Source organism: Microplitis mediator, chromosome 3 (genome assembly GCF_029852145.1).
Source record: "Microplitis mediator isolate UGA2020A chromosome 3, iyMicMedi2.1, whole genome shotgun sequence".
Lineage (NCBI taxonomy): Eukaryota > Metazoa > Arthropoda > Insecta > Hymenoptera > Braconidae > Microplitis > Microplitis mediator.
The window spans coordinates 21982059-22007320 of NC_079971.1; the positions used below are offsets into that span (position 1 = coordinate 21982059).

At 28.5% G+C, this 25262-nt stretch overlaps 1 protein-coding gene across 7 annotated transcripts; it reads left to right on the forward strand.

The window, feature by feature from the left end:
* The first annotated feature begins 7702 nt into the window (after nt 1–7702).
* On the forward strand, nt 7703–21977 carry LOC130665407 (poly [ADP-ribose] polymerase-like). Of its 7 annotated transcripts, none has more exons than XM_057465760.1 (6): nt 8112–8235; nt 16190–16321; nt 16469–16538; nt 16631–16812; nt 19054–19195; nt 19738–21977. In XM_057465760.1, exons 4-6 carry the CDS (start codon nt 16660–16662, stop codon nt 21681–21683), a joined length of 2241 nt encoding a protein of 746 aa, XP_057321743.1. In that variant the 5' UTR covers nt 8112–8235; nt 16190–16321; nt 16469–16538; nt 16631–16659; the 3' UTR covers nt 21684–21977. The 7 variants fall into 7 exon arrangements, with proteins under 7 accessions (XP_057321745.1, XP_057321746.1, XP_057321749.1 ...); XM_057465761.1 differs by lacking the exon at nt 8112–8235 and adding an exon at nt 15027–15549 and having other exon boundaries at nt 16270–16321; XM_057465759.1 differs by lacking the exons at nt 8112–8235; nt 16190–16321 and adding an exon at nt 15027–15549.
* The last annotated feature ends 3285 nt before the right edge of the window (nt 21978–25262 follow it).

Sequence of the window (25262 nt, forward strand, 5' to 3'; positions counted from 1 at the left end):
TTTCAAATCGATTATTTTAATAAGAAATTTTGGATTAAATTTGAATATTTTAGATTTTATAAAATGTTTGTAAAAGTATGAAGCTCAAAATTGTCATAATTACACATAACTTTCCTATTTTCTTGGGTTCAAAAGGTAAAAATGGCAAATCATAATAAAATATGAGTGTGAATGTAACAGATACGAGACAGTTTAAAATTTTGAATAAATAAATAAATTAATTGAAATAATGAAATTTAAAAAAATGCGTGTACTGTTTTTTCAATGATCTAAGTACGCATTTTTCAATTTTCATTCTACTTTCATTTTATTTAATGATTTCAAAATTTAAAAAATTTCCAATTGTCAGCCAAATTTTCGCTCACAATAAAATGCATGAATTCAAATTTTTTTTTAGCTAATTGGTTCTGAGACAATGGAGCTGACTCTGTTCGACCAATAACGCAAAAACTGATAACAAATATGTATGATAATATTTTTTTTTTTAGTAAACGGTTGATATATGGTAAGAAAAAATACGTATCACTCTTCGGAATAATATTTATATAACATGATTCTGAAGCTAGCAGACAATTAGTAATTTTCTTATGTTTTTTTTCACCAAATGAATTACAAAAAAAGAAAACTAAAAAAATATGTACATGTAAAAAATTTTAAAAACTACAGGTGCAATTTTTTCAAATATTTTTTTTTTTACAATTTATTGTTTAAAAAAAAATCAAATAATTATTAGACGTTGGCTAACTTCAGTATCATTTAGATGACCCCGAAGTTTGCAGACATTTAACAATTTTTGAATTTTTTTTCAACGAATCAATTACAAAAAAAAAAAAAAAACTAAAAATATGCACATGTAGAAAATTTAAAAAACTACAAGTGCAATTTTTCTAAATATGTTTTTTTAATAATTTATCGTTGTAAAAAAAATTAAAAAATTACTAGACGTCGGCTAACTTCAGTATCGTATATTTAGGCCATGGAATTTGAATAAATTCTGTTTTCAATAAATAATCTGGCCTGTCATATCAACTTTTCTCATATTTAATAATTAATAATAAATTTTATTAGTTAACTCAATTAATTTCGAATAAAAATTATAAAACATTTAAAAAATTTTAAAAACTACTCACTTTGCCGCCATTTTACTGCTTTCTTCCCAGCGACGAACACTTTCACAAATTAATAAAATTTAACTATAAAATTTACTAAATAAATAAAATTGATACAAACTATCGATCACAAAACTCAAACTTTTACTTTATGATAATAATTTAAATTAATCTTAGACATTTAATTACTTTTATTTTTGTATAAAAATTTCAACAACGAACCCGGCGTACACTCACAGGAATAAAAGAAGCCGACACTGAATCTAATTAATTTAAAAACTCACATTCACTGACACACTTCATTTATTGTCTCAGAATAAGGTCTGGTTACTAAATAATTCATATGAACTAATTAGAGACACAAGTATTGAATATTATAATTAATAAACTAATTATTTCACTGAGACTCAGTCGTAAACGACAACGACAACGATCAGCCCGGACATTGACTGAGCTTAGGGCTTCTGCGCATGTCCGTTCCAACCGTCGCCACCGCAGCGCCTTAAATTTCACGACGCGCTAATAATACAAACTTTTGAATTTTGAATATCAGCGTCGTAGTTCCAGAAGGCGCCGTCGGTGTTGTTAGCGCCAGTGCGAATTCAAAATTCAAGCAGTCAGGAGCCCAGCTTTGTTCTAAAATTGTCATGGCTGCTCAGCACACATCTGTGTAAGATCCATTAATTTATTGATTTAATTTAATTTATAAGGGGTATTTAGAACTCAATTATATTTTAAAAACTTCCTCAAAGTGTAAAGAAAAATTTGAAATAAGAATTTCTAATAAATATTTACTTAGTCGTTGATAAAAAATTAAATGTCCGGCATGACAAACCACAGCGGAAATTTTTTTAAATAATTTTTTTTCATTAACTATCGAGTAATTAATTATTATTATTGTTTTTTATTGTCATCTGAGCAATAACTTTTGTTATTATCATAAATTTTTTATGAGTGTGAATGTAGCAGAAGTCAGACAAATTTAAAATTTTGAATAAATAGAATAAATAATTGAAAAAAAAAATATTTATAAAAGTGCACTGATCAATTTGAAATTTTATTAAATGCACGTTTTTTTTTAAATTTAATTTTATTAATTATTTACTCTAGTTATTAATAATTTTAAATTTCTCTGATGTCTGCTACATTCAGACTCATAATTTTTTTACTTAATACTTTTCTTTTTAATTAAAAAATTTAATTTACTAAAATGACACTCAAGTTAGCCGACGTCTAATTATTTTTGGATTCTTTTAAAAACGACAAATTGAAAAATAAAAATATTTCAAAAAATTGCACATACAGTTTTTTAAATTTTCTACACATGCATTTTTTTAGTTTTTTATTTTTTTTTTATTGATTTGTTGAAAGAAAAACCCAAAAATTGTTAATTATCTGTTAACTTCAGGATCATTTCACTAAATATCGATCTTGGATTTTTAAAAATAAGTATTTTGTTAAATTAATCAGAAAATTATAATTATTTTCCAAATTTTCTGTGTTAAAATTACTCAGAAATATTTTTTTAAAAATTTAAACAGAGATTTTTTGTAATTAAGCTTCGATTGTTGGAAATAAAAATGGCCGCGAAGAAAATAATTCAAATTTTGAAACTGGACGTCAGCGCCGTAGCTTATGAAACTCGACGTTAGAAGAACGACGCAAGCAGAAGGCGGTTGAGAAGTCGACGGCAATTGTTTAACCCCTTTGTCTTGGTAAAAATTCATCATTTAATTATTTTTCCTCATTTATTCAAGTATATAATTAATAATTTATGTCTTGACAGCTAATTAAAGTCATCAAGTCATCAAGTTTGTTAATATTAAATGATAAAAATGACGGAATATTTAATGTCGAGAATATATTATATATATATATATTGGATATCTTGATGCATTCACTTGCTCGAGTGATTGTTCATCATCATTTTCTTCACTGATGTTTCGGTAATTAATTTAAATTTTATTTTTATTATTACATTCTAGCAAATTAAAAATTTGAAAAATAATTTTTAATTGTTCGAAATATTCTATGATACTCAAGTTAGACGAGTGTGAATGTAGCAGACATCAGACAAATTTAAAATTGTAAATAAATAATGATCCTGAAATTAGCAGACAATTTTAAATTTTCGGATTTTTTTTTTCAAGGAATCAATAAAAAAAAAAAATTAAAAAAAATGCACAGGTTGAAAATTTAAAAAACTACAGGTGCAATTTTTTCAAATATTTTTTTTTTTTATTATTTATCGTTTCTAAAAATATCCAAAACTTATTAAACGTCGGCCAACTTGAGTATCATAAATAAATAGGGTAAATAATTAAAAAAATAAAATTAAAAAAAAATGCGTATTTAAAAAATTTTGAAATTGATAAGTGCATTTTTTATAAATATTTTTTTTTTAAATTATTTACCCTATTTATTTGTAATTTTAAATTTGTCTGATGTCTAATACATTCACACTCATCAAGTTAGCCATGATCCTGAAATTAACAGACGATTAACAATTTTTGAATTTTTTTTTGAACAGATTAATTGCAAAAAAAAAATAATAAAAATATGCACATGTAGAAAATAAACAAAAACTACAGGTGCAATTTTTTTAAATATTTTTTTTTTTTAATTTATCGTCTTAAAAAAAAAACCAAAAATTATTAGACGTCGACTAACCTCAGTATCATAAGTTAGCCGACGTTCAATAATTTTTGGATTTTTTTTGGAAACGATAAATTATAAAAAAAAAAAATATTTCAAAAAATGCGCCTGTAGTTTTTGAAATTTTCTGCAAATGCATATTTTTTATTTTTTTAAAAATTGATTTGTTGAAATAAAAATCTGAAAATTGTTCATTGTCTTCGAACTTCAGGATCATGATATTTTACGTTGGACTAAAAATTAATTAATTGTCTCTTATTAATTATTTTTCATTCAATTTTTAGTTGGTGCAAAAATGCTTTGAAACGAAAAATAAACTTCAATGAGAGATTAATTTGAGTAAAATTAATTTATTGACCCTGATCATTATGAATCTCTTGTGCTGGTTCCGGTTGCTGGAAGCGCAGAAATACGTCCGCCGAGGTAAATTTTTTTAATTCAATAAAATTCATTTGAAATTCTTATTTTATTTGAAAAAATTATTGATTTTAAATATTTTTGTTTTTTGTTATAGAAATTGAAAGAATTGTCTGCTGCTCTGGAAATTTCTCGGTGTGGTGAGTGACTTTTTGCATAATATATTTTTTTTTACTAAATCATAAATTTTATTTATTTATCTTTTGACTCGAGTCGAAGTTGGAGGCTCATAACATTCCATAATTTCTTTTTTTGCTTCGAAATTGAAACTGTCTGTCTTTAGCAAAAATTAATTCGGTTGCTAATTATTTTCACCTGAGCTAAGGCCTCAGTTCAATCACTCGCAATTACCCGTATTTTAAATACCCAAAGAACAAAAAATAATTTATAAGCAGACGTTTTTCGATTAATAGTCTGATAAATTTCGCGACTTACGCTCCATACTTCCCTTAAAAAATCATTTTTAAGCTCGTCGCGCTTGTTTCATAAATCTGTGTTGATCTAGATTTTTTTTTCTATAATTATGTAAGAATTCAAGAAGAAAAGTCATTGAGGAAACTTCCGGTACGTATTTTCTTGCTTACAAATCATTAAAAAATTTATTTGCATAATTAATATACTTATATTTTTTAGTTAATCATTTGTTATAATTCAAAAGAACTGATCAAGTATTATCGCCGTCATTAATATCTGTATGCTTCGGAAAAAGTTCTGAAATGAACTACTGAATTTTTTAAAATCTATTTAGAAACAAGTCATAAATAAATAGTAGTTCAATTATTCTATGAAATGATTATTTTTTGAATAAAAGTATTTTACTTTTCATTCATCATTAGAGGAATTATTCAAATACTTGCAAGTAATTTTTTTTTCTTTTTAAATAAATTTAATGTTGCCGTAAAAAAATAAAGACGCGTTTCTTGAAATGTTGATTTAAGTAAATTAATTATTCTATTGCAGGTTTTGACTGATGGAATTATTTAAAGTCAATTGTTGGAGATCTAATCAAATGATTATTGTTCTTATTAAGTATCAATTGTTAGAAGAAGAGATCGTGCTCTTGGTAAGACATTTTAAATTTTTCAAGTCCAGAATTAGATTCATAGCTCACAATCATGCGGTTTTTTATGAGCGGAAGCTAAAATTCTTATCTTAAGATTACTTTTTATTGACATTTTTTCTTAATATTTATTAGCTGGGACGAAATATCGATCAGTTGACTGGAAATAATAGAGCGGAGTGTAAAGTAAACAAAAGCAGTGATTTTATTCCATATGATTATTAGGCATCTTGGGCCGCTGGTTCCTGCTGCTGGAAGCAGAGAAAAACGTCCGCCAACGTGAGTTATTTTTTCTTATAAAAAAATCTGAAAGCTTATATGAGAACCAAGAAAATTTTGAAATAAATCAATAAATCTATTGGTTTATATAATTTTAATTTTTTATTTTTACAGTAATTGAAAGAATTGTCAGCTGCTCTGGATATTTCTTGGCGTGGTGAGTGACTTTTAGCATAGACATTATTTTTTATAATTAAAAAACTATTTATTGCCTTTGGACTCGAGTCAAAAGAATAACCTCATGTTCATCTTATTCGTGGAAACCATTTTATTGAATGTTCTGCTTGTGCAATAGTAAAAAATTAATCGTCTATTAAATTGGAGTAATGTTAGCGATGATTTAAATTATCAGCCCTCATTTCGCGTTTTTCGATGGATTCACATATGGTTTCCTGTAGGAATCAACCATAGATCCCGATATGGATTCTCACATGGGTTCCTATGAGAATCCACGCCATGCCAAATCCATGTGGGAATCTTAATATGGATTCCCATGTGCACCAAAAATCTGCACCATGTCAAAATCTGTATGGAAATTTTGTATGGATTAGGAATTAGGAAAAAATATCCTGCCAATAGAATCTTAATCTGTCCTTTTATTCATAAACGCACATCAATAGATGATAGATATAGAAATCCAGATACCCTGGATTTTAGAGAAATTATTAATATAGAAACCCAGATTCTTATATTAATTTCCCACAAAGAAATCCATTTATCGAAGTTTCTATGCCAAATTTCTAAGTGGGAGTCTAGATACCCATAGTTTCCTATGAATTTCTCATATGGACATCCAGATCCTAATGATTTCCTATATGGATTCTTATATAAATCCATACACTCCTATATTAATTCCTATGGATTTTTACATAAATTTATACTTTTCTATATGAATTCCACATAGATTTTTTTTATGGTGATAATATGGGTTTTAGTGATAGAAACCCTATATTATAATTATTTCTAGGCCGCCCATGGGCATTTTACAACTAACTAAGTCAATAAGCCACAATAGGTAAATACTCGTTTAAGTATCCCGTTATACTCCGATCTCCACTATTGGATCTCTAACAGGGGTTCGCACTTATCTCTCTGTTACACTCAAGCCCACAAACCGTACTATCTTTGTTGCACTTGTGCAGTAAATGGAAACTTTGGCCGAGTTTTTCTCTTAAACAAACGAATATTATCAAATAATTGAAGCGCACTTTGCTAGATTAGACAGTAGTACATCGATGTACAGCCTGTATTTTGTATTGCACACCTCAAGCGCGAAAGCGCTGGTGTGCTTTACGATCGCTCTAAACTTTTTGACTCATTCACTCACATTGAATTATCTCTAGACTTTTTCGATTACACTAAAATGGGTCAAATTTTATACCAACATAAAGACAATTTATTAAAGAATAACTTCGACCCAATATTAAGTCGATTAATTATTTCATTAATTAAATATAAATTATTTTAATCCCAGTGACACGAGTTGTCAATTGTCCTGTATGAAACTTAGTAAACCAAATAACTCTCGATAGACACAATTAATCGGCCTAACTTTTTTTTTATTATCTTTGTATTTTTGATCACAAGAACCGTATTGAAAATTACTGTCTAAATCCTTTTAGTTTAATTGTAATTAAATAAAATAATAAGACTGATTATTCACGAAAAGTTTAGCGGCCATTTTTATTTTTACTATTGTTATTATTACAAAAGTAAATTTTTTTTTCTCCCCATCAACTACTGGCAGCAGCACTAGCGTAAAACAGTAGGATTGAAAAAAATAGTGACATCTACAACAAAAATGCGGGATATTTAGAAAAAATTTAAATAAAAAAAAAAAACAATTAAACTGGAATTAAGAAATAAAAAAATCAAATTAATAATTTAAAAGTTGAATAAAAAATTTCATAAAGAAAAAAAAAATAAAAGTAATGATTAACAATAAAATGAGCGATTGAGGTGTGCAATTTTGGATTTTCCAACACTTTTTTTTTAGAGATTTTGTTTGCGAAAAAAACTCAGCCAAAAATATTTGATAACCCCTGTTAATAATCAAGTGATTCACCTTCAGGCTGTTAAGATTTTGATGAAAAAAAAAAAATTAGCGTTATCACCAGATATAAGTATTGATAAGCGCTTTTACGATTAACTCAATATTTTTTTATTCGCGACTCAACGTATACCTAAAGAAAATATTATTTTCTGTTTCAATGGCGAATAATGCTGATAATACTTTTCTTCACATATAAATAAAGACAAAATTATCTCGTCGTAAACAATTTATAACTAAGTTATCTCGCATTTAATATTTTTATTTTTATAATTACTTTTACAACTTTCGTATTACATTACTGTACTAGTGTCCAGTGTAGAAGTTGAAGCGGGCATACTTCATTCACACTCCGATCATCATGACACGAACATACAATACGTTTACTCATAATTTTTTTTAAGTATAATAAACCGTGATTAATTTTAAAGTATAGTGATTTTTATATTATTAAATCTGATAACGATATTGAATAATCAATTATTTTCAAATAAATGTAAACAAAAATATCATACGACTTCAATATGTCATTGGATTATTTCCAATATATGAGTAAATATTTGCCGTATAAAGTAGAATACATCCCAAGTGATAAAAGTCAGTGTTTCGAATGTAGAGGAAAAATCAAACGTATAGAAAACATACGAATTGGAAAAATCGTACCAGTAAGTTTAAATTATAAATGTAGATACATTTTTTTTATTCATTCTTGAAATATTTATAATTTTGAAAACAAAAGGACATTATTTTATTTTGTTGATATGTAGGTATTGGATAAAATTCGTACAATAAAAGTTTTGCTTACACATACGTACACACACACATACACACTAAAATCCAATCAGAAATTTCTAGAAACGTATTCTCAAAGTTTTAATTTCGACATATCTTAAAAACTCAAGTTCTGTTTTTAGCTTTCGAAGTATGATTTTTGAAAATCGTTTAGTTTTTTTTTAAATTTTATTTTTGTCCAGTTATTCTCGAAATAAATTATAGATACTTGTCGACAGAGTCATTTACATGATGGGCTTATAGAACAATGGTTTCATTTCGAATGTTTTTTTCTGAACAATGAAATAACAATTCAAGAGATATCTAACATGGATAATATTAAGTGGGAACATCAAATACAAATAAAAAACAAAATCGGTTAGTATATTTATACGTAATTGTAAATATCAATAAATTTACATTGCAAATGCAATATTCCAGATTCTAAAAATCCTGATAATTATGATGACGATAATCAACAAATTAAAATTTCACAAAATTCACAATTTTTCGAACTGCGGGATCAGCTGATAAATTTGCCAAAAAATGAATTAAAGGATTTAATGAAGCATAATATGCAATATTATTATTTCAAGAAAGACTTTTTTTTTTTCGATGAAGTTACTGATCGAATTCTATTCGGAGCATTGAAAAAATGTCATAAATGTAAGTCAGGAAAATTAATATTTGAATCAGGAATCGGTTATAAATGTATGGGAATGTACAAAGATATAAGATGTTTAACAATTACTCTCAATCCAAGAAGATTTAAATTTAAATTAAAAAATGAAATAAAAAGTAAACATGAATTTTTGTCTCGCGAATTTCAAATCGGACAGAGAATTATCAATAAACCGTCTCTAGAAGCTTTTAGAAGTAATGACAGTATTGAGGAAGAAAATACCATAATATTACGTTTAAACAATGAACTTGACCATTGCTCCCAAATATATGTAAACAAAGGCGAAACTCTATCTAAAATGTTCGTAAGAACTGATATTCAATTAAACCAAAATAAGTATTACCAATTAGAAGTTCGCAAACATCATAATTACGATAGATTCTGGCTCCTTCAGAAATGGGGAAGAATAGGAACTTCACGTGGCGATCAAAAACTTCAGGTGTTGTCTCGAGAAGAGTGTCTTGGAGAATTTACAAAAATTAGCAAGAAAAAAGAAGTATCCTGCTCACCTGTAGATCAACATTTTTCAATGAATAAAGACGAAATTTTTCACAATAAAGTTGACATAATAAAAACTAATCCAACAGAACCAGTAGAAAAACTTATGAAGCTTATTTATGATAAAAATATTTTGAAAAAAAAGTTTAAGATGTACAAGATTGATTTAGAAGAAATTCCGATCGGAAAAGTAACAACGGAAACAATTGAATGCGCAGAGAAACTTTTGGTCGAGATTCAGAATAAGTTTACTAGCAATCAACCCGACAAGATATTTGATCTGATAGCTATGACTAATAAATTTTATTCTCTGATACCACATGCATTTGGTAATAAACGACCTCCAATAATAGACAATAATATGAAGTATAGAAATGAGTTAAAAAAATTAAAGTCCTTGAAAGAAATGAATGTTCCAAGTAATTTCAATAATCCTCAATCGGAGAATAATATAAATCCATTGGATATTTTTTACCAAAAGTTAAATGTAGAAATAAAAGTGCTTAATCGCGACCACGAACATTTTCAAATAATTCAACAGTACGTCGAAAATACTCATTCATCCAAACATGATACTTATATAATAGATCTTCTTGACATATTTTTTGTTGAAAAGCATGGGTCTTTCCATGAAAAGTATGAAGAACGATCAAATAATCTCGGAAATAAAAAATGGCTATGGCATGGGACAAGTTTGACTAATATATCTGGTATTCTATTAAACGGTTTAAAAATAATGCCGCCTGAAGCTCATATCACGGGAGCTACATTTGGGCAAGGCATCTATTTTACTGATACGGTTTCTAAAGCAGCAAACTTTTCTGGTACCAAAAAAGTCGAAAATCCAATAGGTATATTATTGCTATGTGAAGTCGCATTAGGTAATATAAAAGAATGCAACAAAAATGATTCTATAACTAGAAACCCCGATGGATATGACTCGATTATGGGTAAAGGGAACATTTATCCAAACATTGAAGAATCACATACGACTCCTGAAGGAATTATAGTTCCCTATGGAAAACTCTCTAAGGAACATAGGGATTTCAATAACTTTAACCATAATGAATACATTGTTTATGATCCTAATCAAGTAAAAATTCAATATCTTGTTAATGTAGAATATATGTATAAAAGGTATTTCAATGATATATTTACTGAAAATTTCTAAATTATAAAATTCCCGATAAAAAATGATTTTATCTGATTATATATGAGATCATATATATATATTAGGGTGGTCCTTATTTTGGACATTTTCGAATTTTTATGCTCCCAGACGCTTATGTGGTTCGAAATAAATAAAAAAAGATATTCTCAAAGTTTCAGGTCTCTATCTCAATTTAAACCCGTGCCGCACAGCGATGTAAGTTTCCCATTTAAATAACGCGGGGTTTTGGCATTGAACAATTAATTTTTTATTCCGGCTAAAGTAATTGTTCGAAAAATATGAAACTCTGTAGACTTTATCCTTATATTAGCAGCTACTCTTCAGAATTTTTACAGATTTTCAGCTACTATAATTTTGGAGGTACAGCATGATGAAAAAAAAGAAAAAAATTATTTTTTTTATTTTTAGCTAAAATTTTTTTCAAATAACATATCAAATCACTCTGCATCCTCATCAGAAGTTCTTACTTTTTATCATGTTGATAGTTTTGTGTATCATAATATTGAAATAATTATTTATTTACAATTTTCTAACTATAATAAATTTTTAATAAAATAGATCTCTTTTATAAATAAATATAATAAACTTAAAAAATCACAAAAACAAAATTTGCGGCATATGGTCCCGTTGGAATTAAGAGCTCAAACTTTAAGGGAATTTTTTTCTGTTTTCATTGGAACCGTTTGTGAGGTGATCTTAATAAATTCAAAAAATCCTTTTAAGGAACACTTTACTGCACACTAATGCAAAGTTCCTGATTACTGTATTAGTGCAACAAAGATATACCGTTCACACACTTAGGTGCGAGAATGAAAAAAAGTGAGAACTTCTGATAAGGATGCAGAGTGATTTGATATGTTATTTGAAAAAAATTTTAGATAGAAATAAAAAATTTTTTTTTTCTTTTTTTCTATCACGCTGTACCCCAAAATTATGGTAACTGAAAATCTGTAAAAATTCTGAGGAGTAGCTGCTAATATAAGGATAAAGTCTACAGAGTTTCAAATTTTTCGAACAATCACTTTAGTCGGAATAAAAAATTAATTGTTCAATGCCAAAAACCCCGTGTTATTTAAATGGGAAACATACATCACTGTGCGGCACGGGTTTAAATTGAGATAGAGACCTGAAACTTTGAGGATATTTTCTTTATTTATTTCGGACCACATAAGCCTCTGGGAGCATAAAAATTCGGAAACGTCCAAAATAAGGACCACCCTAATATATATATATTTATATATATTATTTTATACCTCTTATATTTATATTTTAACTATTTATATAAACTCATATAAAATTTGATCTTAAGTGTAAGAGAATATTCAAAAGATAAACACAATATAAATACTAAGAATTATGAAAGCATGGATGATATTGTTTATTCTTTAGGTATACGTAAATAAGCGTATGAGGCCAAATCAATGGTATTAGTCACTAAGATGCTGGTTGCAATGAGTTGGTCTGAAAGCATATACGTCTTATGAGTGAGATATTCTTTCCGATTATGCTATTTAATAAAGTAACAGTAATTATTGAAAAATCTCGGTAAATAAATTATTTCCATAGCTTTATTTTCAATAATATATCGTGATGTTTTCTTATTCCTGTAGAATGGTATCTTTTGCAGTAATGAGGTATTGCAATTTGTAGTTCATCGGTATTGCAGTATCACCGAACATAAGTATTCAAATTGCACGTTGATGCGTGCAATTATTAAAAATATATTGACCTGTTATTAATAGAAAATACCAATTTATCAACTAAAAATTCAATAATAAATAAAAATAGCATGAAAGTAAAGTATTTCTGAAAACTCGATTTTCGAAAATCGGACCGAAAGCACTAGCTTTTTAATTTTTAAAAAATGTCAATTTTCTTAGCAGCAGAAAAGTTTGTTTATAATTTATAAAACTGTAGGCATTAATTTTAAAAAACTCAACCACGGTTAGAATTAACTTTTTCAGACTACAAGTCAAGTCGGTGACACATCTCTTTCTTGAAATTTGTTTTGTTGTATTTTGTATCATGATGTGTATACAATACAAAAGTAATACATCATGTGCACAAAGTATAGGCGTATATTTTTAGTAATATCGATAACTGTAGTGTACAAGTCATAAAATATGTTTTTTATGAGAGAGTAAAGACATATTTCCAAGAAACCCACTGTTTGATATTTTATAATTTTTATTACCCATAGCATTCATTCAACGACAACGCAATATAATATTTTCGACAAAGAAGTTAGTATACTTGATAATCAATAAAAAGTAATTTATACTCATAATCTTCATTCCTCTTATTTATTCTTTTATATGTTAGAAAAGTTTGAGAAAGCAAAAATACTGACTTCACTTTGCTTAATTATTTTTCTTTTTTTATAATAAATATATAAAACAGAAAATTTTTTTCTTTTTCGTTAACATCTTATCCTACTAATCTTCTGATTTTAATCTTTTTTGCTGTATTCGAAAAAATCACCATCTATATACACCTTTTGCACTAAAAACTGTAATTTTCCCACTGCTTTTTTTCTGTGTAATTTATGAATGATGTGACTGAGCTCTAAAGAATTAATTTATTCTTACTGTCTAAACATGAATTAGTGAAAATAAGTCAATAATATATTCACTAATTCCAAGTGCAAACTGAACCACTAATTTCAAAAAGTGGTTTGGTTGGCACTCAGAATTAGTGAATATTCACTTATTTCACTTATTCATGTTTAGAGAGTAGAAAATAAAATTGTGTGCAATAAAAGGAAAGATTTATTAATACTAATGAATATTCGAAATCATTAAAAATACATGTAACAACTAATGGTTCAAATGTCAAACAACAACAAATTTTGTCTAGCGCAATTTGTGTATGATTTATTATTTTATAAACTAACTGGATTTTATCCATTGTTTTCTTCTGTATTTGAATTTAAAAAAATAGTTAATCATTAAAAGTTTTAATTGTAACATTTATTAGTTTAAATAAAAATTCTGAAATAAATAAAAAAAATAAATTTCAATGATTTTGCCAGCCCTAAAACTTCTCGCTATTTTTGAGCTTCTAGTGCTCGGAAACATTACTGTGAATACATTTTTGAGCTCTTTGAGCTCGATAAAACTCTTTGGTATACTTGTTTTTTTAAGCTCATCGAAAATTTATAAAAATTCAACAGCGGATTTTTTATTATATTAATCATTTTTCATATTATAATTATTCTTCGTATTATTATCTATGATGTGAACTATAATTCATATTAGACAAATGTATTGTCATGGTTACTACATTCAAATTTTTTTTTTTTTTTTTTTTTTTTTTTTTTATAAATAGTTTTAAAAACCTATTCGTCCAGTATCGAGCACTAAAATAATTTTGAATATTGAATGAACTAAATAAAAGCCTGAGCCTCGCGACTCCACATAAATATTCAATTTTTTCGAACTTCATTCTTCTCAACAGATATTTCTAAAACCAACTACGGTGGCAGTGCAGTGCCAGAGTTGTCAATTTCTTTGTTACAGCTGCTTTTCCAGGAAACTCATGTGCACGTGGGCCTGGTCCACGTCTCTTCGTATGGGAAAAGCTATACCACACAGAGAGAAATGTATCGTAAATATTCCTATTGCGACAAAAATGTTTGGTAAATATTACTTTGCCACTTAGTACTTAGTCCTCGAAAAGAAAATGAATCTGAAACTTTACTAAATTGTATGGTGAGATTTACGTCCCGTATAGAAAGGGTTTCTATGTTGTCAAGAGATTATTTTTCAGTAAAGTTTATTTTGCTCTATGTTGATCTATCTTCCTTGTATGAGAATATTGTTTTTAATTATTGTTTATTATTTCAATAACGTGTAAAACTAGGAACAGACATGAAAGTTTGAAAACTTAACGCTGTGTTACAGATTAAATTTTTATTATTAAATTTATTTCCAGAAATTTGAATTACTAGAGTCTATTTTTCGACGATACCCCCACTTTTTGAAAATTTTTAATGATCGTCAATTTTTATAAATATGTTAAAACTTCATTAATTAGTGAGAAAAAAAAATTAGAGTAATAATTCAAAAAAGAAAAAAATAATCATAATTTCGCCGAGATATATATTTTGAAAAAATTACTTATTTTTTTTTTTACATTATCTGTTTAACGAAATTCGTTAAATAAATTTCAAAGAACTCTTCATGTCAAGATTATAATTCGAAACGTCAAATTTTGAAGGCTAATTGATTTATTAAATTTCGTGAAACAGGTGATTCAAAACAACTGTGAGTAATTTTTTTTTAACCAATATTTCTTAACAAAATTGTTGATTTGATATAGTAAACATTCAGAGCAGCCTACTTTAATTAGTTTATTTTTTGGCCTCCAGACGATTAATATCTAAGCCACGCCTATTCTAAGGTTCCCAATAGGACTCCGGACACTTGACAGCGTTCGGAGCTAGAGGATTGATACTCCAATTGAGCATTCGGTAACTTGAGTCCAATTCATTCGGTCCTTGATCATCGTAAGCACGTGAGCTCGAGTCTAATATCAATCGAACGAATTGGTAGCATCTAATTAAACTTCATCTTTTTTTTAATCATTTTACTTGCAAAGTGAATTTTACCACGATACTCATGATTAAAGAAATATATTACTGTGGAAATACGCGAAGATTTTGAAATATATTTCCGCAAGAAGCGAAGAAATTTTAGTAAATAATAAATACTTCATTGAAAATATTTTACCGCGAGAACGCGAAGATTTTAAAACATAAATATGAACAAATTTTGATGAATTGTGATAGTGCGTCATAAATAAGTGCCCTATGTTGCTACTGCTGATGTTTTGACACCTCACCTATACCTGTTTAAGGTAAGTTTTTAAAAATATTGTAATCGTTTATTGTGCATTTTCCGATTTCTTTTGAAGTTAAGTATAAAGCATTTGCATTATTCATACCTTTTTTTTTTTACTATCCCTAAATAATAAAAATACTCTTACACAGAGAAAACTTTACAGTAAAAGTTATCATCTAGTTATAGCAAAATTTTCAACTTAATTCAACAATAGTGAACGTCATTTAAATTATTTGAGTTTATCTTAAATTTAAAATTGAGTTATTTTTAATTCAATCCAAGTCCTGTTTTTAAAATTATTAATCACATTTACACTGAGAAAAAAAAATACTATTTTCCAAACAAGAATTTCTTGGTTCAAGAAATCTGTTCAAAATGTTTATTTTATTATTATTAATTATCAATTTCTTGAGAAAAGAGCATCAAATTTATTTTGTTATTATATGAATTTGATATTATATTATGAGTAAACAAAAAAATAGCTTTACTTGAATTAAATAAAAATTATTTCCTTCAATTCTACGAATTCTTGAGACAAAATTATATTTTCTTGAAAATTATCAAAGATATATGTTCTTGTATCAAGTAAATGTTCTTGATAAAAGTATTTTTTTTTCTCAGTGTACAATAAATATTTTTAATTAAAAAAAAAATAGTATATTCAGACAGATCGTCAACTAACCCAGTAAAAGTAAATCCTTTTGAATTTTAATTGATAAAATTTTACATCTTCAAGAACCTAGCCGAGTCTTGTATCCTGACAACTATTATATTTGAATGAAACAACTGTAAGTTTCAATCTATTGTTCATTTATCTAGTGATTAAAGCATGTCTATTCACTTCTTATATTACATTTTTGTATATTATTTCGAGATATCATAAAAATATACTAACTAAAAAAGGACATCCTTAACAAATATTATTTTATTTTCAGGTCGACTGGACTACTACTTTACTGCGAAGTTGGCCGAGAGAAACTTCACTGACACTTTGATTTTTTTAAAGTATAAAACATGATTAGTCTTAAATTTATAGCATACTTTTACATTATCGAATTATTTAATGATATTAAAAGTATGATTTTTTTCCGCTTTAGTACAATTAAAGGTAACATACTACTCCATTATGCTATCCAGAAACTATCCAATCATGAATAGATATTTGCCATATAAAGTTGAATATATTCCAAATAATGATAATAATAGGCGTGTAAAGTGTAGATACTGCAGAAGATACATTGAATATCCGGATACAATGAGGATTGCGGAAATCCAGCTGGTAAATTTAATTCTTTTATATATTTAAGGTTTTATTTAAAAAATCAAGAAAAAATTTTGGAAAACAGTTGATTCTGTGGCTCAACCTCGAATTTTTTGTTTTCCTCTTAGCTCGAGAAGCATCAATATTTTTCAGCTTTTCGAACTCAAAAATAGTTTTGTTTAAATTAATAAATATTGGAAAGGGTTGACAACCTGCTACACCCACACACATATATACACGCATACTTATACACAAACAACATCTTAAAACTAGTAATTATAGCTTAAGCTATAGGAATTCCTGGGATGATGTTAAAACATTCACAACTGATAAAAACGTGATTTTCAAAAATTAAATTGAATACTATGAATACACGCTGAAAAAAACGATGCTAACTATTACCATCTTGCAATAGGGAATGATTACCATCTGTATGTGGTAATCATTATTATGCTTCTATCTTAACTATTCGTTTTTCGTATTGTAATATTTACTATTGCCGATAGTAATAGTTACCATGTAGATAGCAATATTTCTTATGTCTGAAAAATTTTTAACTTTTGCCTTCTGAGTAGAGTAAGGCATAACTGGCGAAACAGGTCTGACCCACACTCTGCAGCCCCATGGCGCCGGTCCTAGGGAGTTTTCCCGAGGGGGCGGGTAAGGGGGGAAGGGGTTTCGTGACGTCAGAGGGAATTCTCTTTGTCGGCAAGGGGCCCTAATGACTAGTCAAAATTTTTTTGACGAGATGGGCTTGGAAGATTGGGTTTAAAGGATTGTAGGTTTCAAAATTAATGTGATGGGTATAGAAAATTTTACTTGAATGCAGGTGTCCTATTTTTTTAACGAGGTGAGTGTTGGGAAATCAGGGTTCAATGGACCTTCAGAATACAAATGTTTTTGATGAGATGAGACATAGATAATTTTAATTGAATGATTTAGGTGAGATGGTTGTTGGGTTCAATGGACTGTTTAGATGGAAAACTAATGTAGGAGGATAAATTTGAATAAGAACAGGTTTTGATTTATTTTTTTTATTTATCATTTTCTTCACACACACATGCATACGCATAAAAAAATAAATTTTATTCAAGTCGTATAATTTAATAGTATAAGTTTATAGTGATATTTATATATTATGGTGATATCATCATCCATGGAGTAGTTGACGTAGTAGTAGTTCAGGAATGAGCGATGAGTTTGTTGTAAATTGATTTCTTTGATAATGAGTTGAGCCAAATCGTCATGCACGGAAAGAAATTTTCGTTAAAAATTACCGTTAAATTCACTGTAATCGTGGGACATAATGCGGCGCTTTTATTTATTACTATTTTCAAATTAAAAATTACGGAAAAATTTATTTATTTTGAGGTTAGATTTTATAAAATTTACCGAAAACCAAATAAAATTTACAGTAGACTACGGTAAAATTTGATGAAAAATAGTTGAAAATTATCTTATTAACCTACAAATGATTAGGTCCTGCCATTCGTCCCATGATTACAGTGAATTTAACGGTAATTTTTAAAGAAAATTTCTTTCCGTGTGGAAATAAATTAGTTCCCAGAAGAATGAAAATCCATGGTCAGAAATATTTGTTTCAATTGAAGTAAATCTTTGATTCAACATTATTGTCTTTCATTAAATTTAAACATTTCATCAAAATGTTTTTCCAGATAATTTATGACTGTAGAGGTGTTTGGAACGTCTCTTGTATTTACGATCAGATTTTTCAAAACATAGTTTGATATGTTATGAATAGTAGAATCAACGTAATATTTTATAGGTAATCTTTGTAGATGGTTTAACCAGTGGTTGACTCTTGTACAGCATAATTTGAGGAAGTTAGCAGTAGCCGCAAGGAATAAAATCCGATTATTCTGAAGTTGTAGTATAACACAGCGTGCATTTTTAAATTCAGAAAACTGTATTTTGAAGTCCCCGTGTTCGATTTGACAGAACTAGCGATAAAAAGTGGTGTTTTTTTCCTTTTTTCTTACTTTTTTCATACTCTTCTGAGATAGTAATGATTATTATCACGGATAAGAATGCTACCATCTCCGACAGGAAAAGTTGACTTGAGAGAATGAGAATCATTAAAATGTGAAAAAAGGAATAGTTACTTCGTTATGATGAGAAGTATTACTCCTTTTTTTTCAGCGTGTAGTTATCCAATACTCTACAGGTTCTATGAATTCGTATAAAATGCTTCTATAAGTGCACAGGTCTATATTTAACTTATAAATGTTTTTGTAACAGAGTCATCTGTATGATGGAACTATGAGCAAATGGTTTCATATTCTATGTATTCGGAGACATGACAATCAGATTACAGTACAGAGAATTTCGAATTTAGATAACATTCGATGGGATGACCAACAACTTATAAGAGAAATTATTGGTACGTACTTGTACAATGTGCATTATTATTTCATATTACACTGGTTGCGAAAATTACAGGATATTAATAAAATTTGTCAAAAATGGTTGTAGATAAAAAAAAAAGCAAATTGAAGCTTGAAGTTTCTGATTTTCAAATCTTCCGTTCAATGTTTTTTTAACCACTAATAGTTTCCAGGTAATCATAAAAAAACTAATGATTTTGAAAATTTTTTTATGATTACTTAAAAACTATTCGTGACAAAAAAAAATGGAACGGACGATCTGAAAATTCGAAGCTTCAAACTACAATTTGCAAATTTTTTGTTACGTTTAGAAATTATTTATAGCTGTGACAAAAAAGTTGTGTTACACTAGAAAAATTGATTTATTAAAGTAACAAAAGGAATTTGTAGCACTTGAAAAATTGTTTGTAATCATAAGCTAAAATTATGACGACGAAACTTTTTTTTCGTGTGATCTGATTTTTTCCTTGTACTGTACTATTGGTTTAAAGGGATATTTCAAAAATATAGTAAAATGTTCATTATTATTCATTAACAGGTGGTAATAACGCTCTACCAAAGGAAAAAATTAACTTCAACAATGATGATCGTCGAAGAGAACAGAACGTTCGGTTTTTTCAACTACGGGATCAATTAAACGAATTAAGTGACAGTGAATTGATCTATTTAATGGAATATAATTCTCAATTTTATCCCTATGAACATAGATATTGGAAAGATGGCAAAATGTGTTATAGTGAAAGAGATACTCTACTGAACGAAGTCACTGATCGTATGTTATTCGGAAAACTGGATATGTGCGATTTTGAACATTCGCATGCATATGGGTATTTGGTATTTGAACCGGACATTGGTTATAAATGTAAGGGTAAAAGAAGAGAACGGGCAAGATGTTTGAATATTATCGACAGACCAGGCAGATCTCAGTTTAAGTTGACGTGGAAAATAAGAGAAAAATCTGAATTTTTGCAGGCTTACGAATGTCAAATTGGAGAAAGACTATTTTTTGACAATTCTGCTAGCGCGGTCACCGATGAAATTAACGAAACTAATAATACTGTAATACTGCGATCAAACAGCGAAATCGAGGCTTACACTACGATTTTTCAAAATAATCATGGCGAAATATATTCAAAACTATTTATACAAACTGATCTTCAACTAAACATAAATAAGTATTACCACCTCGAAATTCGCAAACACTTAAGAGATGAAAAATATTGGCTTCTCCGAAGGTGGGGTAGAATAGGAACACACTCTGATAATAAAATGCTTGAACCACTGACTCTAGACGAGTGTCGTGAAAAATATCAAACAAAAGTTTCCGAAATGAAGAACTACATCGAAATGGATATTGATATAAATTTCCAAAATAGAATCGATAAAATAAATAGTACCCCGACAGATCCAATTGAAGTGCTCATGAAACTTATTTATGATAAAAATATTTTAAAAGAAGAATTTATGAATGAATTCCATCTTGATTTAAATGAAATACCAATCGTAAAAGTATCGGAACGCTGGATTGGAAAAGCTGGAATAATTTTAGAAGAAATTCGCTCATTTATTGTTGGCCATGAAAGTAATGACAAGATATTCAATCTGATAGATAAGTCTAATGAATACTATTCACACATACCACATGCATTTGGTAATCAACGGCCTCCAATAATAGATGATTTAGTAAAGTATGAAAAAGAGTTAATAAAATTAAATTCCTTGATCCAAATGAATGTTCCACGTAATTTTAATAATCCTCAAATGGAGGATAACATAAGTCCATTAGAAATCTTTTACCGAAAGTTGAATATAGAAATAGAAGTGCTTAATCGAGACCACGAACATTTTCAAATAATTCAACAGTACGTCAAAAATACACATTCACCTAGACATAATAGTTATAAAATAATAATATCAGAGATATTTTCACTTAAAAAACATGGAAATTATCATGAAAAGTATGAAGAACAATCGAATACTCTCGGAAATAAAAAGTGGCTTTGGCATGGGACTAATTTGATTAATATACCTGGTATTTTATTAAACGATTTCAGAATATTGCCGCCTGAAGCTCATATCACGGGAGTTACATTTGGGCAAGGCATCTATTTTACTGATATAGTTTCTAAAGCAGCGAAATTTTCTGGTACCAAATCCCAAAATTCAATAGGTATATTGTTGCTATGTGAAGTCGCATTAGGTAAAATAAAAGGATGCAAAAAAAATGATTCTATAACTATAAACCCCGATGGATATGACTCGATTCTAAGCACAGGGAACATTTTTCCAAACCCTCTTGAATCGTTTACGATTCCGGGAGAGATAGAAGTTCCCTGCGGAACAATAGGTAATTGTATTAATTACCCAAATAACTTACACCATAATGAATACGTCATTTATGATTCCAATCAAGTCAAATTAAAATATCTTGTTCAAGTAGAATACCTTTATGATGTCAATAAGAACTATAACTCTGAATATTAAAGTTTTAATTTTTTACGTTTCGAAGGTGGAAAAAAATCCTCATCATTCAAAAGATAACAAAAATTGATAGATTTTCTGTAAATTTATCGCCCACACTGAGAAAATAAAATAATATTGTTCAAACAAGAATTTCTTGGTTCAAAATATTTAATTTATTTTTATTAGTTATCAATATTTGAGAAAGGAGCATTAACTTTATTTTTGTTATTATATGAATTTGATATTATATTATGAGTAAACAAAAGAATAGGTTTACTTGAATTAAATAAAAATTATTTCCATCAATTCTACGAATTCTTAAGACAAAATTATATATTCTCGAAAATTATCAAGAATACAAGTTCTTGTATCAAGTAAATATTCTTAATAAAAGTATTTTTTTCTCAGTGCGTATGTCTTTCTGTTCTTTTTCTTCTATAAGTGCATTCGGATACATTTTACTCTCTCTTACATATTATTGGTATATACTCTTATTATTTTGTCAATATTAATATGTATAGCGCCACGGTGCAAAATAAAAGACAGAAAATTTGGCTCTTGTGTATAGTAAGAATGGCGGGTAAGTATTGAAATTGTATTTTTCCGAATTTTTCATTGACTATAAAATTATTGACTTCCGATACAACTTCGGTTTTTTTTATCAAAAAGTATGATAAATTAAATAAAACAAATGATAACCTTCTAATATTTGTTATCATTGTTAACAAAATTCGCCAATTAACATTCCATTAGTTGATAGAAAATTGCCTCTAATTTTCCCAGAAAGTTGGTGACAGGTTACTGAAGTGGATTTTCGTCAACTTTCTGGAAAATTCGGTAACAACTTGTAGTCAACAGTTACAAAAGTTGAAAGTTGACGTCAAATTGATCACAGCTAATTGACAGCAACTTTCTGACCAGAAAGTCTGACTATGACGGTAAGTTTGATCCCTTTTCTTTAGTTCTAAAGTCCAATAGTCGATAACGCAGAAGTTCTTTTATCTCTCTGCAGTAATTCGCTATTTTACCCTGGTTGCGAGACTTTCTGGTCAGAAAGCTGCTGTCAATTAGTCGCGGTCAGTTGATGAAAACTTTCAGCTTTTGTTACTGTTGACTACAAGTTGTTACCAACTTTCTGAGAAAATTGAAGGCAACTTTCCATCAATTAATGGAATGTCAACTTTTGCCACCAACTTTCTCAAAAGTTGGTGACTTTTTGCGGCCAACTTGATGGTAAGTTGCTGCAGTAGCTTGTCGGTAGCTTACTACCTGCTTGGCTATCGGGTATCTGATCATGTAAAACTTTACCATGAGTTAATATTTCAGTTATCACAAAATTGTTCTCCACTTTGTATCAGTTAAAGTAAAACTTAAGCCAAATACTGATAATTTGTGGATAGGGCAAAATTTTAAGGATAAAAATAATAAATTTATCATTTAAAATTTGATGAAATTTTAGTCATAATTATAATATCACTTTATTCTCAAACAAATTTCATCTAAAATATATAGCTACATATTTATATATTCATCTAATAACATATGTAGCGTTTGTATATCATGTTATGTCTCCAATAACAACAATATTTCACTTGTCAATACATTCTTCAGTTATCAGAAGGAAAAAAAAAGAAAAAAAACGCATTCAATCGGAGTATGAAAGCGTTTTTTATTTTATCTTTTCATCGGGTCTCTTCGGTGTCGGTGGCTTGGTACAAATCACATTTTAAATATTAAACTTACACGACTGCAGAGGGTGACTTTTGCGCTAGCGGAATGATTGAGGCCATTTGTTTTCCCTCCTGGACGATTTTAATGAAATTTTCGTCTTTTCACTTTTATTTTATTCTGCTCTATTCTCTTGTGTTGAACTTTTTTCTTTTTTCATCATTTTGCCTATTGATGTTTTTCCATCTTTCCGCTTTCTTTTCTTTGTTTCTGCCATTCTCCGACATCAGTATAGCATTACACACTGGAATCTTTTTAAGGAGTGGGAGCTAAAAGTTACCTGGGGGAATTCCAGAGTATCATTCGCCCGTCCAACCCTCTTGATTCCAGTTTATTGCGCTCGTTCCTGCGAATTAGGAAATAAGATGGCGTCGTTTTAAAATATAAATATATAAGAATAAAAATTTAAATGTATACATATATATTTATATATTGAAGGAATAATTCTATACTCATAAAATGAAATGATTTTCTTTGAATCGCTGATAACTTTAAAACTATAGAATTTACATATGAGATTTTTATTATTCGATTGGTTGCTCAAAGAAAGTCTAAGGCAATTTATTAGATTTTGTCATGCACGTCTAATTATTTTTTTTTTTAAGTTGATTTATATATATCTATTTCCGATAAAAACAAAAGATGCCATTTGTCTTATTTTTTTTTTAATAGTCATAAAAAGTAATCGTATATAATTTATCTATTCATTTTTACTAAATCATCAATATTTAATTAACTAAACGTCAATACGAAATAATTTGCAAAAATATAAGACAGATCTCAATAAAATATATAAAGTAAAAAAAAATGAATTGGATGGCAATGACGTTTCTATTCCCGGGTAAACAAAATTATATAAAATCATATGTATTTATGTGTAAATACATATAATTATATACAATTATAAATAATTTATATATAATTATACACTGTTAAAAATCCGGAGTGAATTGGGAGTGAAATAAAATCCGAATTAACTCCGGATTCACTCCGCCACTCAGAGTTCCGGAGTTTTAAAAAAAATCACTCCGCATATTAAACTGTTAAACAGCGAGTGCGTGCGTGCGGGTGTCTGTGTGCGCGTGTCTGTGATGTGTGTGCGTGCGTGAGTGCGCGTGCGAGTGTGCAAATGTGTTCGTGTGTGTGTTCGGGGGTGTGCGGATGTGTGTGCATGTGTCTGATCGGATGTGTGCGCGTGTGTGGGTGCGCGCGTGTGTTCGGGTGTGTGCGTTTGTGCTAACGTGTTCGGATGTGAGCGCGTGTGTGTGTGCGCGTGTGTGTGTGTGTGTGTGTGTGTGTGTGTGTGTGTGTATCGGTTGATCAGTACTGTAATACGCGAATTTTTATTTCGATTTTACTTATTAGAGTTTTATTTTATTAATAATATTTTTAAAACTCCCCTCCGGAGTAAGTTTCACTCCGAGGGGAGTGAATAATTAAAAATTCATTCACTCCGCATTCACTCCGCATTCACTCCGGATTTAATCCGTATTCACTCCGCGAGTTTTTTACAGTGTATAAAACAAAACCATTATATATATTATATATTTATATATAATTACATTGGCCCATTTCCTAGCTATAATTATATATTATTAGGGGAGATTAGGGCACGACGGCCCTCTTGAGCCGGTAATTATTTTTATGGCTTTTAATCAATAGGTCAACCTAATTTAGTCCTTTCTTAAGCAAATCCATTAAGATTTTACCAAAACTCAAAAAAAAAAAATTTTTTTCGGGGCACGACGGCCCTTCTCCAAAAAAGCTTAAAAACAATTTTTTTTTATTGAAAAAAAAGATTTTTAGCAAAAATATACTATTTCCGTACCTTTATAACCCCATGGACTTCAAATTTATTGAAAAAAAAATTTT